At 39.3% G+C, this 24,272-nt stretch overlaps 1 protein-coding gene across 2 annotated transcripts in view; it reads left to right on the top strand.

Annotated features, from left to right (window-relative positions):
- susd2 (sushi domain containing 2) overlaps positions 1-17,911 on the top strand; it is a 19,824-nt gene extending 1,913 nt beyond the window's left edge. For both annotated transcript variants that reach the window (XM_035658481.1, XM_035658479.1), the window contains exons 4-14: positions 153-504; positions 1,194-1,395; positions 2,106-2,191; positions 2,290-2,558; positions 3,201-3,344; positions 4,011-4,163; positions 4,517-4,765; positions 5,764-6,042; positions 6,431-6,607; positions 13,509-13,605; positions 17,107-17,911. In XM_035658481.1, coding sequence (XP_035514374.1) covers positions 153-504; positions 1,194-1,395; positions 2,106-2,191; positions 2,290-2,558; positions 3,201-3,344; positions 4,011-4,163; positions 4,517-4,765; positions 5,764-6,042; positions 6,431-6,607; positions 13,509-13,605; positions 17,107-17,158 — 2,060 coding nt within the window. In that variant the 3' untranslated portion in view covers positions 17,159-17,911. The remainder of the gene's footprint in view (positions 1-152; positions 505-1,193; positions 1,396-2,105; positions 2,192-2,289; positions 2,559-3,200; positions 3,345-4,010; positions 4,164-4,516; positions 4,766-5,763; positions 6,043-6,430; positions 6,608-13,508; positions 13,606-17,106) is intronic.
- The last annotated feature ends 6,361 nt before the right edge of the window (positions 17,912-24,272 follow it).

The raw sequence follows: 24,272 nt of genomic DNA, 5'->3' as shown, positions 1-24,272 counted from the left end.
CTGTGAAGTGTGTAGGAGAAAATGGCCCCATGTACAGTCTATGTTTGGTTTTCAGTTTTCTCAGTTATTTTCTCTTTTCTTACTTTTGATCAGCAAAACTCTGGTTACACCAAACTGGTTACCTTAATATTTGCTGTTTTTCACTGCGTTAGTTCACCCCAGTAAAGCGGACCATGCTTTCGAAGTCACCCTGGTGAATGGAACACAGTGGCAGTATTACGGCACACCTAACGTGGCAGGAAGACTTACAATGACGTGGAACAGCTCTTTGATTGGAGCGGAGAAGGTCAACATAGAGCTGTGGGGTTACGCAGAGTTTAGCAGGAGGATAGAGGCACAGAACAGATCTGCTCTGCAGGCCGAGCTGAGCTATCTGTACTCTCTCGGCAGGAATCTGTCCAACACTGGTGCCTTCAGCTTCATCCCCGAGCCCTCACATAACTGCTCTTGCTGGGAGCTGGGGAATATCCGCATCACTGCCAGTTCTGAGTCAGATGGAGCAAGGTATCCATAATACATGGTAGAAATATCTCAGCCTTAATAAAAGTATACAACATAAGAATACGTCGAAAGAAAACTTTTTTTTTCCGGACATATTTGGCTGATAGCAGGAAAAACTACAGACTTATTGTAATGCTGTTAAATTACAGTTACAGGCACACTCCCATAAGGGCACATAAAATTACAGGAACAGTGTTTGCCGTTTCAGGGATCGCAGAACCAGTAGGGCCAGTAGGGCTGGAGTCCTACCTACTTTTTAACATCAAACATGTAGAAATAAATTCTGCTATCCATCTATCTGTATGTAGAGTTTGACTGTCACATTGATTCCAGAGATCAGTATTGACAGTATCGGTCACAGGCAGCTAAAACAATTCAGCGACTAAACATTTCGAAGATTGACATAAAATAAATGGACACATTTCTTTTAAATATATTTGATTAATAGCAAGCAAACTGTGAAGACATGCTGCTTTTCATTGTGTTACATTTATGTACATTTAGTTTTTGTTGGCTTTTTTTACTGTTCATTACTGTTTTACTAAACAAAAACAAACAAAATCGGGTTCTGTGAAATTTAGGTAAAATATTGTTTGATTGTACAAAATATCACATACTTGGAACTTGGAAGTTTATATTTCAGAAAAAATCTGTGTTTCAAAATAACTGCGAGTGTGATTGTTTACTTACAGGGATGTACAGGCGCTCTGGAGCGAAGTTCATGTCTTAGCCTGGCACCTGGAGCAGGCTTTCAGAGATGACTCTGCTGTCTGGGCTGAGAAAAAGTGTCGGCAATGGGACAAACTGGAGAAGAACCTGCCTAAGTTCCTGGATGAGCTCATTAACTGTCCATGCACTCTGGCACAGGCCCGAGCAGACACCGGCAGGTTTCATGTGAGAGCTCTTCAATGAATATGGTTTCATTCATTTTTTTTATTTTTTATTTTATTTTTTGAGTTTAATAAGTAGTCATATTAGTTGCTATAGTAGCAGTAATTTCACTATAAATATTACTATAATTAGTGTATGTAATGAGAGAGTGAGAGTGACCTTCCCTACATAAAATGAGACAGTAGCAATAACGTGAGACCTTTGCTGGAGCAAAAATATGAAAGCAGTATAAGGATGCAAGAAGATTCTCCAGACTGTTTATTTAAAGCCATATTATAATATAATATAAGTATAATATTGGACCAAAAGTTGTATTGGGAAGTTTCTGTTAAAAACTGTGTTAGATTTTAGGGTCCAATAACGTTTAAAACACCTCCCCCAAGGCAGTCCTTGGATAACAAACAAGGATGTTGAAATCTCCAACAACAATACCCATCTGCTTATCATAGTCAAAGATACTAATAACCAGATAAATCAGAGCGAGAATTGTGTTTACAAGGTGACATTCGTAAATATTGCAAGTAAATCCCAAAATAATAATTGTGACCAGGGTTTCAGGATGTAAACAAAAGCACTGCAGTGACTCAGCTGCACTGTACAAATGATTGGAGTTCTGTCTAAGTCAACAGGATTGCCACTGATCAACAAGAATGTAAATGGTTTTTTTTTTTTTTCTTTTACTGAGACTGATCTTATTCCCTGTGTTATTTCAGACTGACTATAGTTGTGACATCGAGAGGGGCAGTGTGTGCACTTATCACCCAGGTAGTGTCCACTGCGTCAGAGCAATTCAGGCCAGGTAGGAGTGACACGGGGACAGACATTTTTACCTTCTTAAAAGTAAAAATAGAAGCATTTTTTTCACTTTCTGACATGATTTTATTTTCGTATTTCCAGTCCTAAGCATGGTTCAGGGCAGCAGTGCTGCTATGACAGCACAGGCACTCTGGTGCTGACGGGAGACTCGATCGGTGGCAGCACCCCAGACAGGGCTCATGACTGGGGCTCACCTCCATACAGGGAGCCGCCACGAGTGCCTGGATACTCCCACTGGCTTTACGATGTCATTAGTTTATACTATTGCTGCCTGTGGTCAAACCACTGCCAAATCTACTTCAACCATCGCCCTTCTAGTGGGTGTTGCAACTACCGGCCCCCAAGAGCTGGTGAGACCGTTTATACTGCTTTTAACACATCGCTGTCAACATGCTTAACAAATATTAAAGGTCATATAAAATGGATAGAAACTAATAATGAAGCACAGAGACAGACAGATTTCATGCTTATTAGTTGCTCAGGTATTTTTAGTCAATATTAACATCTGAAAATGAAACAAATGGAAAGTTGTTCCACTTATATGGAAAAAGGTGTGAAATTGTATTATTGTTATTATTGAGATGATTATGTATATCATAATTTTGGACAACATATGGATATTATATATTTTTTAACCTCAATCATGCAGGGTCTATTTATGGGTGATTATTAAATCTGGAGTGTGTCTTTATGTATTTGTTAATCTATATTTAACTGCATCTACTCTACCCTGCAAATGGACATTAGCATAGCAGGTAATAACCAGCTCGGTTTGTAAGAGAAATAAATGAATTACAGACTTGGCTGAGACTTAAGATGTGGAAATATATTAGATCATACAGTTGTGTGCTTGCTCTTCAGAGGCTGTAAACACGTATTAGAGAACCAGTGTTTAGCTGAATGAGAGATCCACAGCATGCTGTTCAAAATAAAAATGTTTCTGCCAAAATGTGTATTTGATTTAAAGTCATGAGTGCTTTGTTTCCTCACAGGTGTTGTCCTTGGGGATCCGCATTTCATAACGTTCAATGGCCTCAACTACACTTTCAATGGCAAAGGAGAGTTCTATCTTGTGTCCTCGCCAGACAAAGAGCTGAGTGTTCAGGCCAGAACAGAACAGGTGAAACTTAAGAACGGTGAGTCCACATTTGATGTGAAAGCCCTGTCTGTGTCCCCTCTTTCATCCCTATACTATTACTGGGTCTCTCACTTTCACCTTAAAGCTTTGTTTGGATGAAACGTGTTTCCGGATTTCTTCTGAGAGACCTGTTTTATGGTTCTATTTGTGTTTTTGTTTTTTTTATTATCAGCCACAAGATTGATTGCCTGCCTCTAGAGTTTGCTCAGACATATTGACTTTGGTATTTTTGCTGAATTATTTGTTTGTCTTTTTTAGCTTGCATTCCTCTCTAAAGCAGTGTTTAAGGCTTCCTCTTTTACACAGTTCTGAGAACGAAGTGATGTCAGGTCAGGTCCTTTTGTGAGTGAAACATGTTGGCGTTGTAACATTACAGCCTTTTTCCTGAGTTCCCTCTTGTTTTCGCTCAGTATCTCTGGGGGTCAGATGTGGTGAAGAAGAACAGATGTTAGCCTCATTGTTTTGATTTTCACTACAGCCATGGGCCAAGTGATTGTAGATGGCCAGATGTCATTAATATTCTCCTCATTAGATCAGTGAAGCCTGAAACATCTGGAGTATTTGATATTGCAGAGACTTAGGCAGCAATGAAACCATTCCTGTCTACAGAGTGCTAACTACATAGTGCATCTATAACAATCTGATGTGTATATTGACCACCAAGGTACCTTGGCCAAAGCCACATGGCTGTCATCAGTGGCGATGAAGGAGAATGCCTCCGATGTCGTCGAGGTACGTCTAGCAGAGGGCCACCTTCAGGTGCTAAGGAACCAGAAGGTGCTTCCTTTCACTGAGCAAAGATGGATGGACCTACACGGTGAGATTATGTAGACACTCTTGACCAGCTGCATACTAGATATAGTTAACTTTGGCAGAATAAGATGGCTGTTTTGACAATTTACCATGAAATATTGTAATCTGACATAGTAACGCCACATCACATCCTCTATATTTTTCTTTTTTGTGTTGGGTAAAAGTTGGGAAGGAAAAGCTTTTACTTTGTTATTTATCCAGTTTGATTCCTAATTTTTTGTGAGCCTGAACTGTATTAACATGCACTGTAGTGCCCGCTTTCTCTCTTATACCATTGTGTATTGTAAAAGTTGTTTTTAAGATATTTACCATGTTTTATTTTGTAATAAAAATACAAACACAATCTCTCTTTTGTAGGAGTATTTGTGTTCGGTCCCAGTCCTCACAATGTGACTGTAAGCTTCCGCTCTGGTGCCAGTGTGGAGGTTCGTGTGCATGAGGGAATAATGGCAGTGACCGTTCTACTTCCAACACCAGAGTTCACCAACCAAAGTCGGGGTCTCCTCGGCCGGATGAACTCATCAGATGACCTGTTGACCCAATTTGGCGAGGTCATCTCTTCAGCCGACGCCACGCCAGAGGAAATCTTTACCTTTGGAGCCAGCTGTGAGTGTGAACTGACTTGTGTTTATGAAACAAGCAAACATCAATCAAACCCTGATCAATGCTGAAATAATCAGTTCTCACTTAAAGCAGCGCAAAAATTTAAGTCTGTTTGATTTTGTTTAGAGAGCTATGTTGCATGTTTAGAAAGGCGAGAGCAGATTATGTCATTTGCTAATAATAACCCATAATTGAACAATTTTTGGCCAAAAAAGTCATGTTTGACAAAGAGTGCACAGGAAGAACACAAGGCACATGTTTAGAGTTAGCGCAGCTTTAATAGATTACAGCGAGATATCAGGGGGAGACCACATCTCTGGAACACAGTTGGGGCCAGACCTACATGATAATCACGTCTCAGCTGTAATTACAGTATATATTGCTCAAAACCGGCGAGCTTTTCATGGGCTTGACCTTTTGACTGAAATTTTGCCTCAGTGTAAGTGCAGCAGAAACCCAGTTTAAATTTATGGGAATAAATAGATTTATATGTGCAAATACAGTTACAGTTACATTTTTGTATGCATCAAATTCTGCACCAAAAGAAAACCACAGCAGCATGTTGTGTGTGTGTCCTGCACTGACCTCTTAAAGTTATGTTCTTATCTTCAAATTATAGCGTGTCTTCTATTTTCTTATTTTTAATTCCATGTTTTAGTAAATAGGTAGCTTGAGCCAAGCAGTCTCATGGGGCAAACGTGCTGCTGTGGCAATAACTCCTCCGAATTACCCATTCTGATTTCCTACATGTGCTTTGCTTGTACTATATTGGGTAGAACTTAAAATACTCATAGTTCATCCTTAATGTAGTCACTCACTATCACACATGTGACAACCAACCCCAAAGAAAGTGACAATCATCCCCAACTGGTATTATTTTCTAGCGACTAAGCCACCAAGCACATGTTGTAGCCCACTGACATTCTTTTCAGTCGGCTTTAAGACCACCACCAGCACATCTAAACTGGCTTTGTTTTGTTCTTTTTTATTTTTGTCCACAGGGAACATTTCAAAGAAGTCTTCCCTTTTCACATACGACTCAAAGTACCTTTTGGATGCCTACTATGTCCCACAAAGCCACGATCCTGCTTTTGTTCCTGCTTTTTCTTTGCCTGAGGGACCTGATGACCCTCTGGTGGCAGACATGTTGAAGATGTGCTTTGGAGAAGGAGCAAGGTTCTGTAAATATGATACACTGACCACTCGGAGCCTCACAGTGGGAAACGCAACACTCAGGGCCTACCAGAGTTATCGGGCTCAAATGGTAGCACTGGAGCCAGGTACCACATGAAACAAGATTGATCTCTGTCCATTCATTCATTGTCTTTTATACTCATAGGCAAAAACATGGTGACATATGTATTATGTTGGGTTAATACCAGAGGGAAATTGTATCATACATGTTTATTACTGCTTATTTTATGTTCAAATACATAATGTCTAGTTAGGAATTTATCCATCCTGCACAGTAATATAATTAGAAAGCATTAGAAAGATTAGTGAAGAGAAAGCATTGGTTTTGAAAGTCATCTATATATGATATATATATATATATATATATACATATGCCTGTTTTACAACATTTGACTGTGACTACTGAAGGCTAGTCATGATCATAAAACACAATGGTTTTAATATGAAGTTCTGAATGTGTTACTGTTTCTTTAGTGGTGTCTTGTGGCTGGCTTCCCACACCCAGGAATGGGAAGAAGAATGGTACACGTTACCTAGAAGGGAGCACTCTGAGCTTCACCTGCAATGAAGGCTACATACTGTATGGTTCAACAGAGCGCACTTGTCTGGATGATGGGACCTGGACCGGAAAGCAAACCAACTGCATAACAGGTTGGTTCTTTTTATGAAACAACACCTGGTTGTGTTGAGTAAAATAAACTGTAATGTGTGTGTGAGAAAAGCTATTTTGAACTTTAGAGTTTTGGGAGTCAGCTGCAGGATTGCATTCATGAGCTGAGTACCTATTAACAGTATTAACAAATGTTTAACTTTACAAATTCCTAAACACAAACAGGAAAAACAGTCCCCTCTGGCAGCAGCATTACCACATGACAATGACATCAAATATGAATGATTATTGTTATTAATCTCAGGCATGTCAACGTCTGCGTACGTCTTCATACTACACTGCATAGAAAACCAATGGCTGCATGGAAGATCTAATGTGTAATAACCATTACAACAATAATATAATTTAAATTGGTTTAAAACATGTTAAAGCATTAGTTTTTCATTGGCTGTTTCTATCATCCTAATCAGTGCGTGATTAGTATTTGTTATTCTTTTACTTTAATTAACTTGTGAAACAGCTTGCAAATATTTCTCTAGAGAGGCACTACATAAATAAAATCACATAGTTACAAACTAACTCATTACATGTTTTATATTCACTGTGATTGGCAGCATCCTCCAATGAAAACTGAGAGAGACTTAGGGAATCTTCTTCTCATCCATTCTCTTTGAAAACAAAGATTCAATAGACTCAGCTCTCTGTTGCTCATAAGGACCATTGGCTACAAAGCTATAAACGTCTGATCCTGGATTGTCTTGGCTTTCTGTTTGTAAATCGTAAAAACACCTGGGTCCCTCTAATGGTTTCATTCATCATCCCAACCATGACCTCTTAAAAGTGTTGCTGTAGTCGTCAGCTGTCTCCATCAGGTGGCAGTATTTCCCACTAAATTCCTAGTGTCTTAGTGTCAGGTTAATGCCTCCTTTTGTGCTATTGTGTAGTGTAAAGCAGGCCAGGTTTTAGAAAACCTTGAAAGATAACTGGGAACAACACAGTAGGTATTCATTCACACTGCAGTGACAGCAAGGTTGAAGGAAATTAGATCTTTTATCATCACTTGGAGGAGAATAAAAGCAAAGGTTTCAAGAATTCCAAGGGTTTTTGCTACATCAACCTATTGGCTAAGTGAAGTGAGTGGAAGCAGAGAAACAAAGCCACTTAACTTGTGATTACCTCCACTTTTATTCCTGCATGGCTTCACCCCAGTCGCCCATCCTTTACTTGTTAGAGCTGCAAACAGAGACTTCCTCTTGATAGTAATCAGACGACTTCATAAGTGAGATTTGGATGCAACTGGCTGGGTGACAGCTGGGCACTATTGACACTGCGTCCTTCATTAGGCAAACATTAGTTTCATAGCTTGGTTATGCAGTGCGGAACTGTTTAGAATTGTTTCTTATTGAGGTTCATTTGTTATACCATACCGCTTTTAATCTCAAACATTACTGCAGCAACTAATCAGACAGAACCTTTTGGAAGTATCTGTCAGTCTGTGAGTGTGCAAGTGCGACTACATGTTCTAATTCAGTCTCCACATCTGACTCAATGTGTTACATTAAAAAAAACATAATGCACATTGCTTGGTCAATATTTTGCAGCTATTTCATCGTAAAATACACATATATTGTACATATTTTAAAATGTTATAATAGTTTAACATACTTTTATTGTCAATTTATCTATTTTAATTTTCTTTTACCGTGTTAATTGTTATGCACCAAAATACCAAGGCAAATTCCTTTTATGTTAAAACCTACTTGGCACTGAACCTGATTCTGATTCTAGGTGTGTCTGGAGATAAATATAGTCTCACTGACACATACACACATACACATTCACATGCATATATAGATGAACACAATCTTACGATGTGAAGTACAGCTTCAGTTGCACAGATACAGGTTGTACACACACATACACAAAGCGGGGTCTTTTTAGCTATGTGACAATGATTACACTTGAACACTCTCATTACACAAATCAGAGCTAACAACTGACAACATGACCTGAGGTGCTCAATGGCAGGTGTTGCATGAGCTGTTACCTACGCCAATTCAAATGCGACCTCTAGCCATGTAAACAACATTAAATACAGGCCGAGCAGGAACCGCTCCGACGGATCTCTCCTCCTCCCCTTTATATGAATCACTGCAGATGTAGTGAATGTAGGCTGAACTGCTAGAGATTTGCAGTCACAGTTAAGATGAAAACAGTGTGCCGCCGAACAACAAATGTCACTGCATCCAGTTTGACTTCTTTTGAGTCACTTTGAGGAGCTGCTGTTGAAATGCCGCCTGTCACCAGAAGTGACACTAAGTCCCTTCCATCAAAAGTGAATCTCTGTATGAATGTCTCCCATCACTTAAAGCCTCACCTATTTCAGATGGATTATAACCTGCTGCCGTACTTCAATGTGCTTTTTAACCGCTTTAGACTTTATACACGGGGTGTGGTGTATTGTGATGATCAATGTTAATATCTTTGGCTGGAAAGATGGGAGTGTTGGAGAGGTGAGGGTGGGGTTTGGATAGAAAGCAATTGGAGGTCTTTCGGTCTCAGCCCAAACAGGGCCATGGGTCACTTGAGAAGTATAAGGTTATAGAGTTTTCTTGCTTGGCTGCGCCTTGTCACGTTCTTCTGAAAAACAATAGCCCTGGTTGAGTATCAGATGCATACCAATAACAGGCTCACCCCACCTTGATAGCATTATAATATTAATAGAGTTTCTTGTGCAGAGAAGAAGAAAGTGATTAAAGGAAAGGTGACAGCTGCCAGAGACGGATAGAGCAATTTTCACAGGGAAAAGTGACGTGGGTTGCAAGACAAAGCCTCACTCAATTTTCTGCCTGTGGCTCTCTTCTCAGATTCCCCTGAGATAGAGTGGTCGAGAGCCAGGAGGGAAAAAGAAGTGGTTGGTAAATGCAGGTTGCGTAAAGGAAGGAGTTATTGAAATGCCAACCACGTGCTGCTTGAGACTTTTAAACTAGTTACTTTGCTCACACTCCACTGTCAGCCATTTCTGTCAGTGCACGTAAGTCTGGGTGGGAAAGTTCACTAAACAAGCCTTCTCACCTCTCTGTCGTTACCACTCTCTGTCGCTTTCCTGATTGGTATGGTCTGTTTGTAACTTCCTAATTCGGTCTTTCATTACCTTGCATCTCGTACTGATGATATGGAAGTCCATCTGAAACTGAAGTCAATTTTACATGAAAACCTACACAACTTCTGCCTACCAACAATCCCAATCTAATGGTGTGGTGGGATCGACAGTGTCCAAAATAATGGAAAGCTAATGCACAGATCACTGACATATCATTGACTATTTCTGTGCTGTGGTGATGTCTGAATGATAAGTCTTGATTAATTGAAGTCTTGAAGATTGATTGAAGTTTTGATTGTGTTCTTTTAAGAAATCTCATCTATTGTTTTATGGCATTTTGTTTGCTTTGCAGTAAAAATCGGGAAGAAAAGGCTGTTTTTGCTCCGTATGAAACTATGTTTATGATAATTTAAAAAAATACAATTAAAATTACATCTCTTCTGACAGATTTATCCTATCCATCATAGTTGAAGAGAAAAACCATGTAACATCCCTTTTCTAAAAGGAAAAAGGGTTTTATTTTGAAGGTTTGAGTAGATATATGTAGCTGCAATGTCCACTGAATGCAGCTGCCTTGTGTTCTGTCTGTGCTGTGACAGCTCACTGCTCATGCATGACGGGGTGAGATTGTCTTTTAGGGATATCACTTTGAAAGTTTGAAAAAACTTCAGCAAAACTATGCAAAGTCTAGTGAGAAACATACTGCTTGAACAGATGCGGCTTCTGAAACCTAATGATCATCAGACAGTTGACTAAGTCATCTCCGAGTCATTTCCAACATTATGGTTTAATAAGAAACAGCAAAACCTATGACAGACAGTGGCTACTAATTATCTCAACAATGGTCATTTTCTTACAGTGACTCTCTCTATGATATAAAGCAGTGATTCCCAACCAGTGATAAGTGTACCCCAAGGGTTACTTGCAGTTAACAAAGGTACATGGAAAGACTGTGGAGTATCTCAGCTGATTTGAAAAATTCAAAATTAGGATTTGGTAAAAACATAGATAGACAGGTCTGTGTTTAGGAGGAAAATAATCACATGAGTAGGATTGCACACTGGTGGTTTAGTATATTAATACCACAATAACTAATACATTAACAGCTAGGACAGGCCCACTGGACAGGACAGTGCCCTCCATTAGTCTGTAACACCTGAACGCCACGCAAGCATGTGTGGAAGTTAGTTAGTTGGCAAGCAATTTTGCATAAACATCAGCAATTCCATGATGCTTGTATCTTTTATGAAAAATATCTGTTATACTGTTACCCAGTATAAAATCATTTAAACATTCATAACATTCAAGGTGGTGTCAATAAATGAGTACTTGAGCTCATCTGATAGAGCTGTGTTGGGAACCACTGATACACAGCATTGATGCACGGAGTACCTTTAATTAACTAGACTCACTTACACGAGGGATGGAACTAGGAAATTAAGTGTTTAATTAAAAATGTACTTTTTGACTTGTTTAATGGAGACAAATTAAGTTATTAAAATACTTCATTTGGTAAAAATGATGAAATACAGTATACATATACTTACAGAGACACATGCACCTGGCCTCAGAGTCTCAGACCACAAGAAAGGATAGCTGTTGAAGCTGAGTCTAATTCCTTTGGACACCTTTATCTTCCGGAGCTGCAGCTGCTGCTAAGTGTCGACTTTATACTCATAAACTCCTCCAAGGGTGTCTAGGTGTGAAACTTTGACAATGGATTGGTGTCAAAAAGCAGGTATAGAGAGGAGAACTGTTTTAGTTGGCTACTGCTTGGCTTTGTGTTTTTTGAGTGTGTTTACGTAACCGGGTGCTTGTTCAGTTTGTACATGGAACATTTGATGTCTGAAGTTTGCTTCAAATTCCAAGAATACTTCCACCCATCACATTAAGTCAGACAGGCTGAGATACACATATCAGATGTTGACAGTAGCTTGGTACAGACATACACACTGTTACCAGGGAGAAAAAAATCAACAGAATTATTTTAAGATGATATCAGCTCTGTCAAAAAACTCATCTCTATCTTAAGAAATGCTTTATGTGATAAGAGTGTTGCTCAGGGGTGCATGGATAGCTTATGAAAACAGTCTTGGATTTCTGATTGGTATCGTCTGTTTGTAATTTCTTTAAGAGATAAATGCTGGAAAAGGGACTGAATGACAATGAGCTCAGAAATGTTTGGTTTTAATTTGTTGCAAATTGTAGGAATTATATATTGAATATATTAATTTTTAGCTTTTTGCATTCACTACAGATGGTACAGACACTACAAAGAAAACACCTTTTGTGTTTTCTTTCACCTTCGACTTGTTCAGTCCAACCCCATGATGTCTGTCATGTGTTAATCCCCTCTCACTGGAAATGTATTGGTCCAAACTGAGTGCTATTGCTCCCTGGAGCTTTACTATTTGATCAATGCAGGAGGGGGTTCAGTGGAGTGAGTGGAATGATATAGCTTTGGGGTTTTGCCAGCAGAAAAAAGGTAAATGTTAACACTGATTGACTGCCAGTCCTCTACATGCTCCCAGTACAATTATCCTCTGGGCAGCTTGTCGCGCTGATGCCGAAAGCTTCAGTGTGCAGGGCGCCAGTGCTCCCTCATCCAAGGCCTGGCCATGTGTAGCGAAACTGATTAGTTTAGAAACTTCAGGGAATATTTGTACATGTGGGTGTGTATTTCACTGTACTTCTTCATGCTGGTGTGTGTTTGTGTTTGATGTTCCGAGGCTGATGACATTTTAAAGGACCAGCACCTGCGGTGCCTACCTGACAAACATCTACCCTATTTGACATATGTTTGTGCATTCATGCGTTTGAGGATGACGGTACTTTAGTAATTATCTTCCTCATAACATCTGCAAACTTGCTGCCTTAAAAAAATATCTCCTGGCTCAGTATTCTATATGAATAGTCAAATAGATTGAAAAGCAGTTCACTGAACTTTCCAAGACCCTGAGAAAAGTTTCAGATGTTCTAATTTGATCACAATATTACCTAAACAAGTACAAACAATGTGAAGGCAACTGCTGGGAAAATTCAGAAAATGGAGGCTGTATCAGTCCATCCAGCATTGTGCTCATTATGTGTGTTTGAAGCCAATGTTTCCTTTTTGTTTTCTTTGATCCCCTAACTGATTCATGTATTTGCTGATATGCGGGCAGAACACAATGGGCTTTTTGTTGGATGGCTGCACTTGACCTGCTCGTAAAATCTACGTCAGGATGAGGACTAGTACTCCTCATACATTTTTCAAAATTCATATTAATGTAAAATAGCTTCATAGGCAAGTGACACTTGCATGTGTACTATTGTTATGAAAGCTAACCTGTGCTAAAATATAAGCTGCTAAATCAGACAAAATTTAACAATTACATTTGGCCAAGCGGTACATTTATAAATTTAGATTTACTGTAACCAGTGGTTACAGCTCTTTTTATTGTTAGCTGTCATTGGCCAACTCTACACTATGGCTACCATGTTCACAGAAAACTCAGTTGGTCTAGCAAGTTTTGGGTTCCTTAATCCTTTATTTAGCCAGATAAAGCAGTGGATTTCAGCCACACCCAGCTACATGCTCAAACTGTTACACCCATCCTTACCTGCAAACACAGTCCTCTGCTGTTACTGAGCAGCTTCACAGGATGCAACTGTAATTGTTGATTGATCTTTCCTCTCTGCGTTTCCTTCATCCTCTTACTTCTACCATCAGTACTTCCCTAGTTGCCTTTTGACTTTGTATTGATCCAGATATTAAACCTGTGGAGGATGGATGGATTGTTTAGTGGGATCAATGGCTGATAGCAGTGACTAATTCTGTGTTGGTATTATTTCTACAGATAATAATGTGGGGTTTGTACTTGGCGCTGTTGGTTCCCTCTTAGCCCTGGTCACAGTGGGAGTAATGATCAAACTGCACAACAGGAAACAAGACAGGTGGGTTCACACATGATTCACTTCACAGAAAAATCAATTCCTCTATTCCACTGGTGCTACAGGATGCTATACAATAAACAAGAAATATAAACAAAACAAATATTAAATCAGTTTTAGGACTTGCAATGCACTCTTCAGCAGTTTTAAGTTGTCTTTTACACTTAATTGCTGCTGCATATTGAATTGAAAAAGTTACAAGTTACATTCATAACCGAGAATATATACACTGTATATTATTTCACCACCTACAATACAAATATTGTTTTACTTTTCCACTGGCCTCTTTTAGGCGATTAAATTTCAAGTTTCTGATAAGCTTAATAGTTTGATGTATGTATTACCCAACAAACTGGTAATACAAAAATGGCAATACAGTTTCAGGAGGTATTATAACAGCAGATATTTTACATCTGCATCTCATTGTGGGATTAGTAGTTAGTAGTTACCAAGGTAAAAACAAATGTGTTTTAATACTACAGCTCCCAGAATCTTGGGGGAAGCAAACTCTCCTTGCGCAGCTACTTTGTCAAAAATACAACAGAGAAGCAACTAGTGTATCTGATAACAGTGCAGTCGCCAGCAGCTCTTCATCTAACAGCTCATTGTGGCCAAAAATGACCCCGTGTTTTGCCAGTTGAGGGCTTTTGATGTAAACCTGCCGCAGCAACAGATATTATTTATAGCAGAAGCACAACTAGAAAAAAATTTACTTAAGTGCACAGTAAGCAATGAGGCTGATGTCAGTGAGATAAAATTACAATCAATAACACTTGATTATATATAGCTGCATTGTTTCTCCTTTTGTGTGTGTAGGCAATGTAAGTGCGAATCACAGACTCTGCCACTAACAAGGAAAATTACTGTCTAGACAGGTGTGATTTTTCTGCATGAATATCTTATAATAATAATAATAATAAATTATTTATTTATATAGCACATTTCATACATAAAATGCAACTAGAAGTGCTTCACAAAATAACTAACTCAAAGGTCACACTAAAACCGAATCAGACCTCTGGCTTTCTAGGGAGAAAACCCTTAGTACAAACTACTAATGGAAAGGTCTGGTCAGACAAACACTGACTTATGACACAAATAAATAATGACTTGTTTTTGATCGGTAAGCCTCCAGCCACAGCCGGTCATATATATATGTGTGTATATATATAGATAGATTATTATGTTGGAAATAGGAGGTACAACCGGTATATGGCTAGAGGTATTCTTCCCCTCCCATTTCCTCCCAATAGTCAAAGCGTTTTTTGCTGCGCCAACAAAGACACAAAAACACAAAAGCAATGAATCAATCCCACCTGTCTGTTTGATATCCAACACGTCCCAGCCTCTTAAACGTTGCTCATAAAAGTTCTTTCCGATCTGATCAAACCAAATATACCCATATACCCTGTGGGATCATACTTATGACTGCAGTCCAGAGAAAGGAGAGGCTAACAGCAGTGCTAGCTCCTGGGCGTATACAAGCAAATTAAAGGCTTGTTTTATGGGCTCATAGACTTCATTTGGGCTTTTCCCCACCATAACTCTGGCAAGGGAAGAAAAAAGATGGATGTCAGGAGTTAAGAGCCACCTCCTGCTCCCAGCAACACTTGAGGCAGGCAGGCGATGAAACCGGTATGTTTTTCAAGTCATGAGGGCAAGGAGCGAGCACACCTGCCCTCTCTCAAAGCCTTGATCATGGGAGGCCAGGTGTAAAAAGAGACGAAGAGTGTCAAAAGGTCTGCAGATGTGAGTGAGGTGATCTCACACACACACGACATGCTGGTACACATGCTAATATAGGAGACCGGGACACCAGGAAACTTATACTGTGCATACAGTAGCGTAAATACGTAAAGAGAAATCTTATACATTCCTTGAGTGTGAGTGGTCACACTGACATGCATGAACACACACACACTCCCCTACCAACAAGTGCAGACACATTGATTCCACCCGACATCAGAAGCACAGCAGGATGGAAGTAGCGGTCGTACTGTATTTCAGATCATGTCTGGGTTGCGTGTCTGGAGGAAAGACGCAACGATACTACACAACTCCGTGTGTGTGTGTGTGTGTGCGTGCGACAGGTAGATAGTGAAGGCCTCCTGTGCTTCACTTCCCTGCGTCTCAGTCTCAGACTTGCATAGGTACTTTCCACTTCTAGGGTTACTCAGCAGGTTTCAACAGGTCTGCTGGCAGCTCACTACAGGAGTAAGAAAGTCATTACACCATAAGACATGAGTCTGTTTGTGTGTGTGTACCATCATGTCTACTCCACTTCTGCTATATGACACATCAAAAAGGTAGAGGAGGGTTTTGTCTGAACCTGGCAAGGCGGTTCAAAATATATGGTGTGAGGGAGGAAGCACTATCTCAACACCAAATGCGTAAATGTTCATGGATTAGTACTGAGATTGTAATTCAGATAATTATCATTACTTGACTCATTGATGGGGATCTCTGAGTAGCATTAGTCAAAACCCCCATTTGGAAGTGATTCATAATACAGGGGGAGATGGGTAATAGAAATGTTCCCCTCCTCCTTTGTTATAATTGTTATAAAACAAATAGCTACTGGCTTGTATGCTGCAGGGCAAATCATTTGTCCTTCATCACTGGCATGCTTGGTATTATATTCAATATCAGTGTTTTTTATTGGTAATTATTTAGATGTAAATTAAATAATAAAGCAGACAGTTGTAAACTACTTTAATGTCTCTGTCTGGGTGTCGATGTGGCTGCTTTTAAAAGGAGAATGTGACGTGTATCTGGTGTTAAATTCATGTAGCTCTCTATTAATTAAATCCGTTTCAGTTATACAAACGCAGAACCACCTTTTAATATGACATTATAGCAGCCTATTTGATAAACTTGAGGGGTCTTATTCTGGTAAAATAGGTTTTTGTTTTCCTCTATTGTATGAGTTGACTGATAATAAGATGTGATCTATCAGAAAATACAGCTCTATGTATAAAAACAGGATTTAGACAAGGGAAGAGCAGCGGTCATCCAGTAGAAGGAAGACGAGAAGCATCATCCATCTTTATATACAGTCTATGGTTCAAATACCATGAGAGGGCTTAGTACATTTGCCCTTCTTATCCCTATTTTGCAAGTGTCCACAAAAAGAAAGTTTTATATACACCATTAACAAAACACTATTAATAAGAGCAATAAAGTGCTCTTATTAAGAACGAAGTTGATCCCTGCCCTGATGCAAGGTCACCAGACAATATTCCTGCGGTCAGTTTTGATTAAACAAGTGTTCCCCATTACTTCACTTATTCAACTCCCATGGAGCAACAGGACATGCAGTCTGGATGGCTGTTACCCCAAAATAACTTTGGAAAGGTGAGGATAAGCATCTTTGAAATGAGGACATACCTAAATGGAAGTGGTGGTGTTAGACTGTGTATTATTGTTGGTAGTTGATTGCTTTTTAATGTTAATTATTAACTTATAATGCTTTTTTAGTGACTCTTCTTTCATTTGTATTTTCAGAGAGAAAAAAGAGAAAAGGGACCAGATGGTGACCCTACAACAAACTTGCTAAACCTTCAAAGTCCTTTCGGATTATGGATCACACCACTCCACATTGAAACCTTTAGCTATGTGGCCTATGGCGACAAATATGTTTGCATTTGGAAAATCACATGCAGTCGTGTTGTTCATTAGGACGATGGTCTTCTCTTGACCTGTTGACCTTATCAGGAAAACCTCAGGCGCTGGTTAAGCTTTCAGCGTGTTGTTTGGCCTCATGTTTTGCTTCTTGTTTAGTTTGGAAAACCTCCAGATCGTGGTAAATGGTGCATGGGGTGAGGATTGAGGGTATTGAAGTGAAGGAAAAATGCCATGATTGTTTTTATATTCCCGTTTTGCATGACTGGACGTCCGATCTTCGCTAGAAAGAGAATTGTATAAATACTATACAAAGATATCATCATTACAGTCAACCCTCCCTTCTCCTCTTCTCTAAAATAGGACCAGATGTGTTCATGCTCATGTCAAATGTGAAGTGAACCTGATCATTTATTTGGTTGAAAGACTTTGAACTCGTAGTCAGCCTTTGTGTGGGCTCACCGCCTTCAGTCAAACGAAGGGTTTTGCTGAGTGACTGAGCTGGAAAAATCCACAAATGTTACATACAGGTCACCTTTTTGCACTATATCAACACTTGCTTTCTGAGTTTTCTTTGCACTGTAACACATGTGTAGAAAAGGGCATTTTATAATAATTGATTGAATGCATATGTAAATGTCAAATAAAAAATCAATGAGAGAATCAATAAAGGATTTTACAGTTTGGATTCTGCGTAGTTTTTTTTTATGGCTGTCTACTGGTGTCTTCTGTGTGTGTGTGCGTGCGTGTGTACGTGCGTGCACTACTATTTGGAGCTCAGAAATAAAGGATCATCCCCTCTTAGCAGGCATGCATCTTCTGGCACAGCTGCATGCCCGGCTGGACAGACCGTCATCTCATGTTACCCTGCGGTCTTCTCCTCTACTTTGAACCTGACTCACTGCTCCTTTTCCAAAACAAAGCCCTTGGGGGGCTAAAAGGAAACAGAGTGACAGGGTGCCGTGTGGCTGATCCCTTGGAGCGATAGGTGGGGGTCCAGCTGTGGAAGAAGAAGGCTTCTTGTTGGAGACTAATTGAAATAACCTGGTCTGCTGGACATGGAAGGCTTTGAACTTTTTTGCTGCATGTGAAAAGCAGTTGCACAACGCTCCTGCAGACACTGACTTTTCTTGCTGCTCGGCCACCCTGAGGGACACTTGGGACCCTATTGTTTTTTACATAAAAACACATTCATGTCCTTTACGAGCATAAATAAGGACACGTGCAACTACTTCATGTGTGGTGTTACTCAGTAACAAAACAGGTTCTGATACCCTCACAAAGGAGGAGTAAGCCTTCCTGTGCGACACTGTCTGAGGTCTTTTCACAAACTCAGCTCAGATTTGACTCGCTCGCTGTATAATCTCATAAGTGGGTGCAAATTTCCCTGCTTTCATGTGTCAGTCAGTGCTTTCAAGAGAGGCAATGGAGCAAGCTGCTGCGTCTGTTTGCAGAGTCAGATGCTGATTAATTGCGTACGAATGAAAGGGTTTTCATCTCTGTGGGGCCTGTTCTAACCCCGAATGTTTATGCTTGCTTATCATCCCAACAACCCGGCGTAATTAGTTCAATCAAATTCAAACACGAGTAAATGCTAATGTGTTCTGTGGAAGCCTGTTCCTTTCACGTGGGACTTTTCCCATTTCTCAGATCTGCTCTACATCCCTGGATTATGAAGAAAGACTTCTGAAGTGGCTTTTGGATGAGGCTTTTGTTTTGGGGGTGTTTTTTTGTTTCATGTCAACTGCAGCTTTGCAGGTGTGCTTTGTCCCTTACCTCCTAATACTCCATGGTTGAGCAGTGCCTTCTGATGTTAACTCCTAATTTTAAGGCGTAGGTTGAAATAAAGATGGATTTCAGGATTAAGGTGTTTGCCCAAACACAGAGTTTTGTGTTTGAGTTTGTCACTGGCAATGTGAACACTTAATGTTGGGGAAAAGATTTTTTAGCAAAGTCAGCTAATCCTAGGTAGAGCTTGTTTTTTCGGTTCAAGTTTTGTTATACTTTAATTATTTCAATTGAATTATTAATTTATGTCATTTTAAATCTTCTTTTCTCAAACATAGGACAATCGTAGAACAAATAAACAATAAAAAAAAAAATCTATCCATCCATTAAATTAAAAAGTTAAATTAAGTATTCATCTTTTAAATAATAAGGAAACTAATTTGATCATCTCTAAGGTATTGTAATTTCACATCACCACCTTTATTTTAATATACCCAATATACTCTAATATGTTATGCATTTTATGAGTTTATTTCTACATTATTGGACTTTCTGAGTTGTATTTCCCAACTAATTTAGTCTTGGCATGTTGTTTTTCCAATTTATTTCAGCTCTGTGATCCAAAAGATTCAGAATAAATATTCACAAGCTTAATTTACTCGGATCTAAAGCAATGTTACCAATCTTTTAAAGCTGTGACTACAGGCATGCCAAGCACGCAGAACTCACACTGAAGTCCACTGTACGACCCAAAGCTCAACTTCTGTGAGGACTCAGACACAAACTGCTCTTGACATTAATACTCAGTATAACTTTATAACTCACAGGCCAGCTACTAGTGTTCCACCTTCTCAGTCATAAGCATCAGAGGCTGAACTTCGTCCCCTGAGGCAATGTAATCCACTCAGCGAACGTTAGGACCCAAGGCTCATTTTTCATTGGAGTCAGTTCTTTTTATAATGGAGCACGTCATTCTCCCAGGCCACAGAAAAGGCAGATACCTCACTTTACTACACCACAGATGAGCGTAGCAGAGCAAAACAGACCCGGCATGCCCAATCCACCCATACAGATGTTCGTCCTAGGCCATGCCCAACACAGGAAGCCATTAAAGAGCAAATCAATCAGTCGGCACTGTGGAAACTGGGGGGACAAACCTCCATGGAAAGCTTGTGGAGGGGCACATTGCCAGGGGAGTGAGATGCACTACACAACTTGTACCAAATATAAATTCATTGCAGGCTCTTGGAAACTTGTGTTTTCATAAACACGAGAACTGGGTGGAAGCGATTTCCCCGATTTGGAGTGATTCAAATGCAAAGCGGTGGAGGGCACTGACAAAAGAGAAGTGAGAGGAGAAAATAAATAAAGAATTGTTAGCGATTGCCTTTTATTTGCCTAGAGGGGAAATATTTTCAAAGCTCATTTTCATCCTGAGAAATCATTTTAGTGGTGATAATCCTCCAACAACATTCCCCTCTGATTTCTCAAATGAAAAGGAATACGAACCGTTTTCAAAATCTTTTATGCACGGATCTACTGTTCTCATGAATAAAGATGTGCATCACGGCACTTTTTCACAGAAAGTGAAGATGAAGTTGTGCTCTGTCCTGGTTGTTTCCCTTTGAAGAAGTTCATTCCTTTCAGTTTCTCCTTTCACTGCTCTCCAGATTGCTTTTTTTTACCAAAGTTGACCTCAACCTGCAAACCTTGTGATTTGGTTTCAAATGATTCAATCAGATCCCATTTACAGCCACATGTTTTATTGTTGTGTGGTCTTTTATTTACTCAATACTGAGCTGGCAAAGGCAATAGATCTCTTAGTATTTGGCATCTCTTGTGTTTTCAGGAACAGAAAACAAATGTTTTCCATAATTTAAATGTAATTCAAGTCATTAATTTATTGGCATGCCACTGCCAGACTGCCTATCTCAGGGATCACCTTCAATCGCTAGATGTAATCTGTCAAAGGATATCTTTATCCCCATATACCTTAAGTCTCAGTATGTAAAGCTGAGTGAGTAATTCCTTGACTCTAGATTTATGATAGCACCTGTATGTTAGCACAAGTAAACTGTTCCAGCAGGCATGGGAATTCCCATCAAATCCCGCTCCAGAATCCCCCAGATCATCAAGAACTTTGTTCTTGCCATCAGAGATAAAGCTTTGCAATCCTCCCCAACCATTACACTTAATGATCTGCTTAACTAGCCACGTTATGCCAAAGCTAGTTCCAAGAAGAAAGACAACTTCAAAAGGCACATATTCCTCCACGCTTGGTTTGTGTTTTCCCCCTTTCTTCTCCTTATCATGCACTGTGGAACTTGTCTGATGCACAGATATGATAAAGGAGGAATTAAATCCTGCTCTGTGTACGTGGAGTATCATCTAAGGATTTGTTTGTGTGTGTCTGTGGATGGGTGGATGGGTGGGTGTGCATACAGTTTGAAGTCCCGTCAGTAGTACTACACAGACACCACACACATACAGTGCACATATCTTTCAAGTTAAACCATATCAGTTGATGCTAGTCCAAACTTGCCTCTGTCTCATCTTTTTCATTTACTGACATTAGTACCTCAATTAAGAAACATCTTAATATTCAGTGATTGCAACATGTAGTTATTTTTCACAATGATTTAATCTGGTGCAAGTAGGCTGTTAGTCTGCTCAGTTTATATCCTATTGATTTGAGAGTTGACAAACTGTTTATGTAGATATTTACTCACTTTCAAGACTTCTGCACTCAGTTTTCTATCTAGTTAGCCCTCATTCTTAGACCCTAGAGGCAGGTATTGTTTACTGTCTAGACACACTTGCTTGTGGTATCGCTGAGTGTTCATCTCTGTGTGTCTGTGCATACTGTATATCTGCTTGTGAATGTGCGATTCATATCACGGGGGCGTTGAAGGTCCTTTATTTTTTCCTCCCAGTCTTATTATGAATTCTCAACGCTGTGTTTCATCATTTGTTGTCTCTTCCTGAACCGACAAGGTCAGAGAGCTCATAAGTATTCATATGCCTGTCCCCGCTTTACCCTGTGCTAATTGAGAAGACACAGCAGCCACAGCATCATCAGATTAATTTCTTGTTATTGATATTCATTGATATTCTCTTAGTCTCAGTCCAGTCATTCACACTGACTTCTGAATGGTTGACCACTCACTGGTTATTGGTTTTGACAGTGACAGTCAACATGCTCTACATACAGTGTAGTAGAGTACAGTGAAGACTGGCCGTCCTTATAAACATTTCAGTACGCAATGCAGGTCTTTAAAAAGCATTTCCTTTAAGTTTGAAAGAGTAAGATATAAGTGTAAAGTATAGAACTGAAACGATTCATAGTTAATCATTACAATGATTGTTTAAGCCAAAATGTAAAACATTCACTGGTTCCAGTCTCTCAAATGTGAGGATTTTATGCTTTTCTCTGTTTTATACAATTGTAAATTTAGCTTGAATTCTGGTCTTTGGATTGGTTTGTCAAAACAAAGAATCTGAAGAAAAATGTTGTATTGTATGTAACTGTGATGGGCATTTTTTCCACAATGTTTTGACACGTTATACTCTAGACAAAACAATTCATGAAGAAAATAATTTGCAATCCTTCATGAATATAATCATTTTACCCTATTTCACCTATGAAAATTATATGGCATATTTTCAATACAATTGCTTGTGTGTGATAAAAGTGTGATGAGTTTTTGCCATTTTGCTACCACCAACATACACCTCAGTATGTGCTGACTAAAAGGTACTACTGCCAAGATCTTTATTTAAAGGATCAGTGTGCAGGATTTAGTAGCATCTAGTGGTGAAGTTGTGGATTGCAAGTAACTGAACACTTGTGTAGTGTGTAGGAGGAACTATGGTGGCTGCGATAAAAAACACAAACAGCCCTATCTAGAGCCAGTCTTTGGTTTGTCTGTTCTGGGCTACTGTAGAAACAGAGCGGTTCAACATGGTAGTCGACCTGTCGTGTCTGTAGATAAAAAAACAATATCCTATATTCAGGTAATTATACACTAATAAAAGCATACCTATGAATATTATTCAATATTAATAATAAATATTTTCAATTTATGCTATTGAATCCCCCTAAATGTTACATTGGACTTTTTAAAAAGGAGTTTGAAATTTTAGTTTAGTGTATGTGTGTATTTATAATCACTTTGATTTAAAATAACCTTACTAGGTTGTTTGTCTAAGCATATATGTATGTGTTAAGTTCACTGATACACTACAAATATAACAAATTGTAATTTGTGCCACTCAAATACAATCTGCAGTAATCTCTTGCTGTATTGTCTTACTGTGCAGTGCAGCACAGTGTAATTCTCTGGATGCAGACTAAAGTCTTTCAGCATGCTTTTCCTTCAGTTTAAGTATGATTTACAGGCAAAGATTTGCCATGCCATGAGTGTTAGAAAATTGCATTTAGGAAGAAAAAGATTCATTGAGGACACAGTTTTCCCTGACTAGTTTCATTTCATAATTGAGACCAAGATGTTAGTGGGAGAACTGCCAAACATCAGTACAACATGGTGTATTAGTAGCGACTATGCAGGGGATCGGCTTGTTTATAGCTTGAAACCATAAACCTGCACACATACATTTGTTGCTGCATTCTGTGGCCTAAAACTTGGTCCACGACTTGTGTCACTGTACATATGACACTATAGAACTGTGTTTCATGTTTTCACTTGGCCGCAAAATGTTTAACTGCTGAAATTAAATATGACGTCAAGACGCTTTTCATCTTCTTTTTTTTCAACCGTTGTAAACAATGTAGCCATACCAAAGTTTGCATCCTCAAAATGTGTTTCTCATCAGCAGTTTACACTTTGCATATGGTGGATTGTGGTTCTCACATTGCATTCCCTGAATGGGTGAAACTAAAAAGACACCCATCAGAGGATGTTTGCAATGTTTGACATGGAAAAAAAGAGGTGTTGTGTAAAAACAAGTCTGGCCTCAATATACCCCACAATGCCAAATATCCCCTGGAGTTGTTTGTGCTCAGAAAGAGCATTTGGATTGAAGTTGATTTAATGCGGTGGCCACTTTCTACAGTCCTTTGAAGACCAGGCTCAGACTACTCTCAAAAGAAAATGCACAACTTTCAAATGTAAAGAAAACATCCACATAATTTCATTTATTCCTTTTCAACAAAATAAGGTTTTATAGAACTTTACCAAGGCCAACAACTACTCGCAAGTAGATATTTAAGCTCTGCATTAAGTGACATTCCACCTCAATAGAGACAACTTGTTGTTTAGAGGCAATCGGAGCTGTTTGGTCCTCTGTTCTCTGCTCCATAT

Source organism: Morone saxatilis, unplaced genomic scaffold (genome assembly GCF_004916995.1).
Source record: "Morone saxatilis isolate NCDOM2014 unplaced genomic scaffold, NCSU_SB_2.0 Contig16, whole genome shotgun sequence".
Lineage (NCBI taxonomy): Eukaryota > Metazoa > Chordata > Actinopteri > Moronidae > Morone > Morone saxatilis.
Note: the sequence above shows the minus strand (reverse complement) of the source record. Positions and strands in the feature narration are given on the sequence as shown.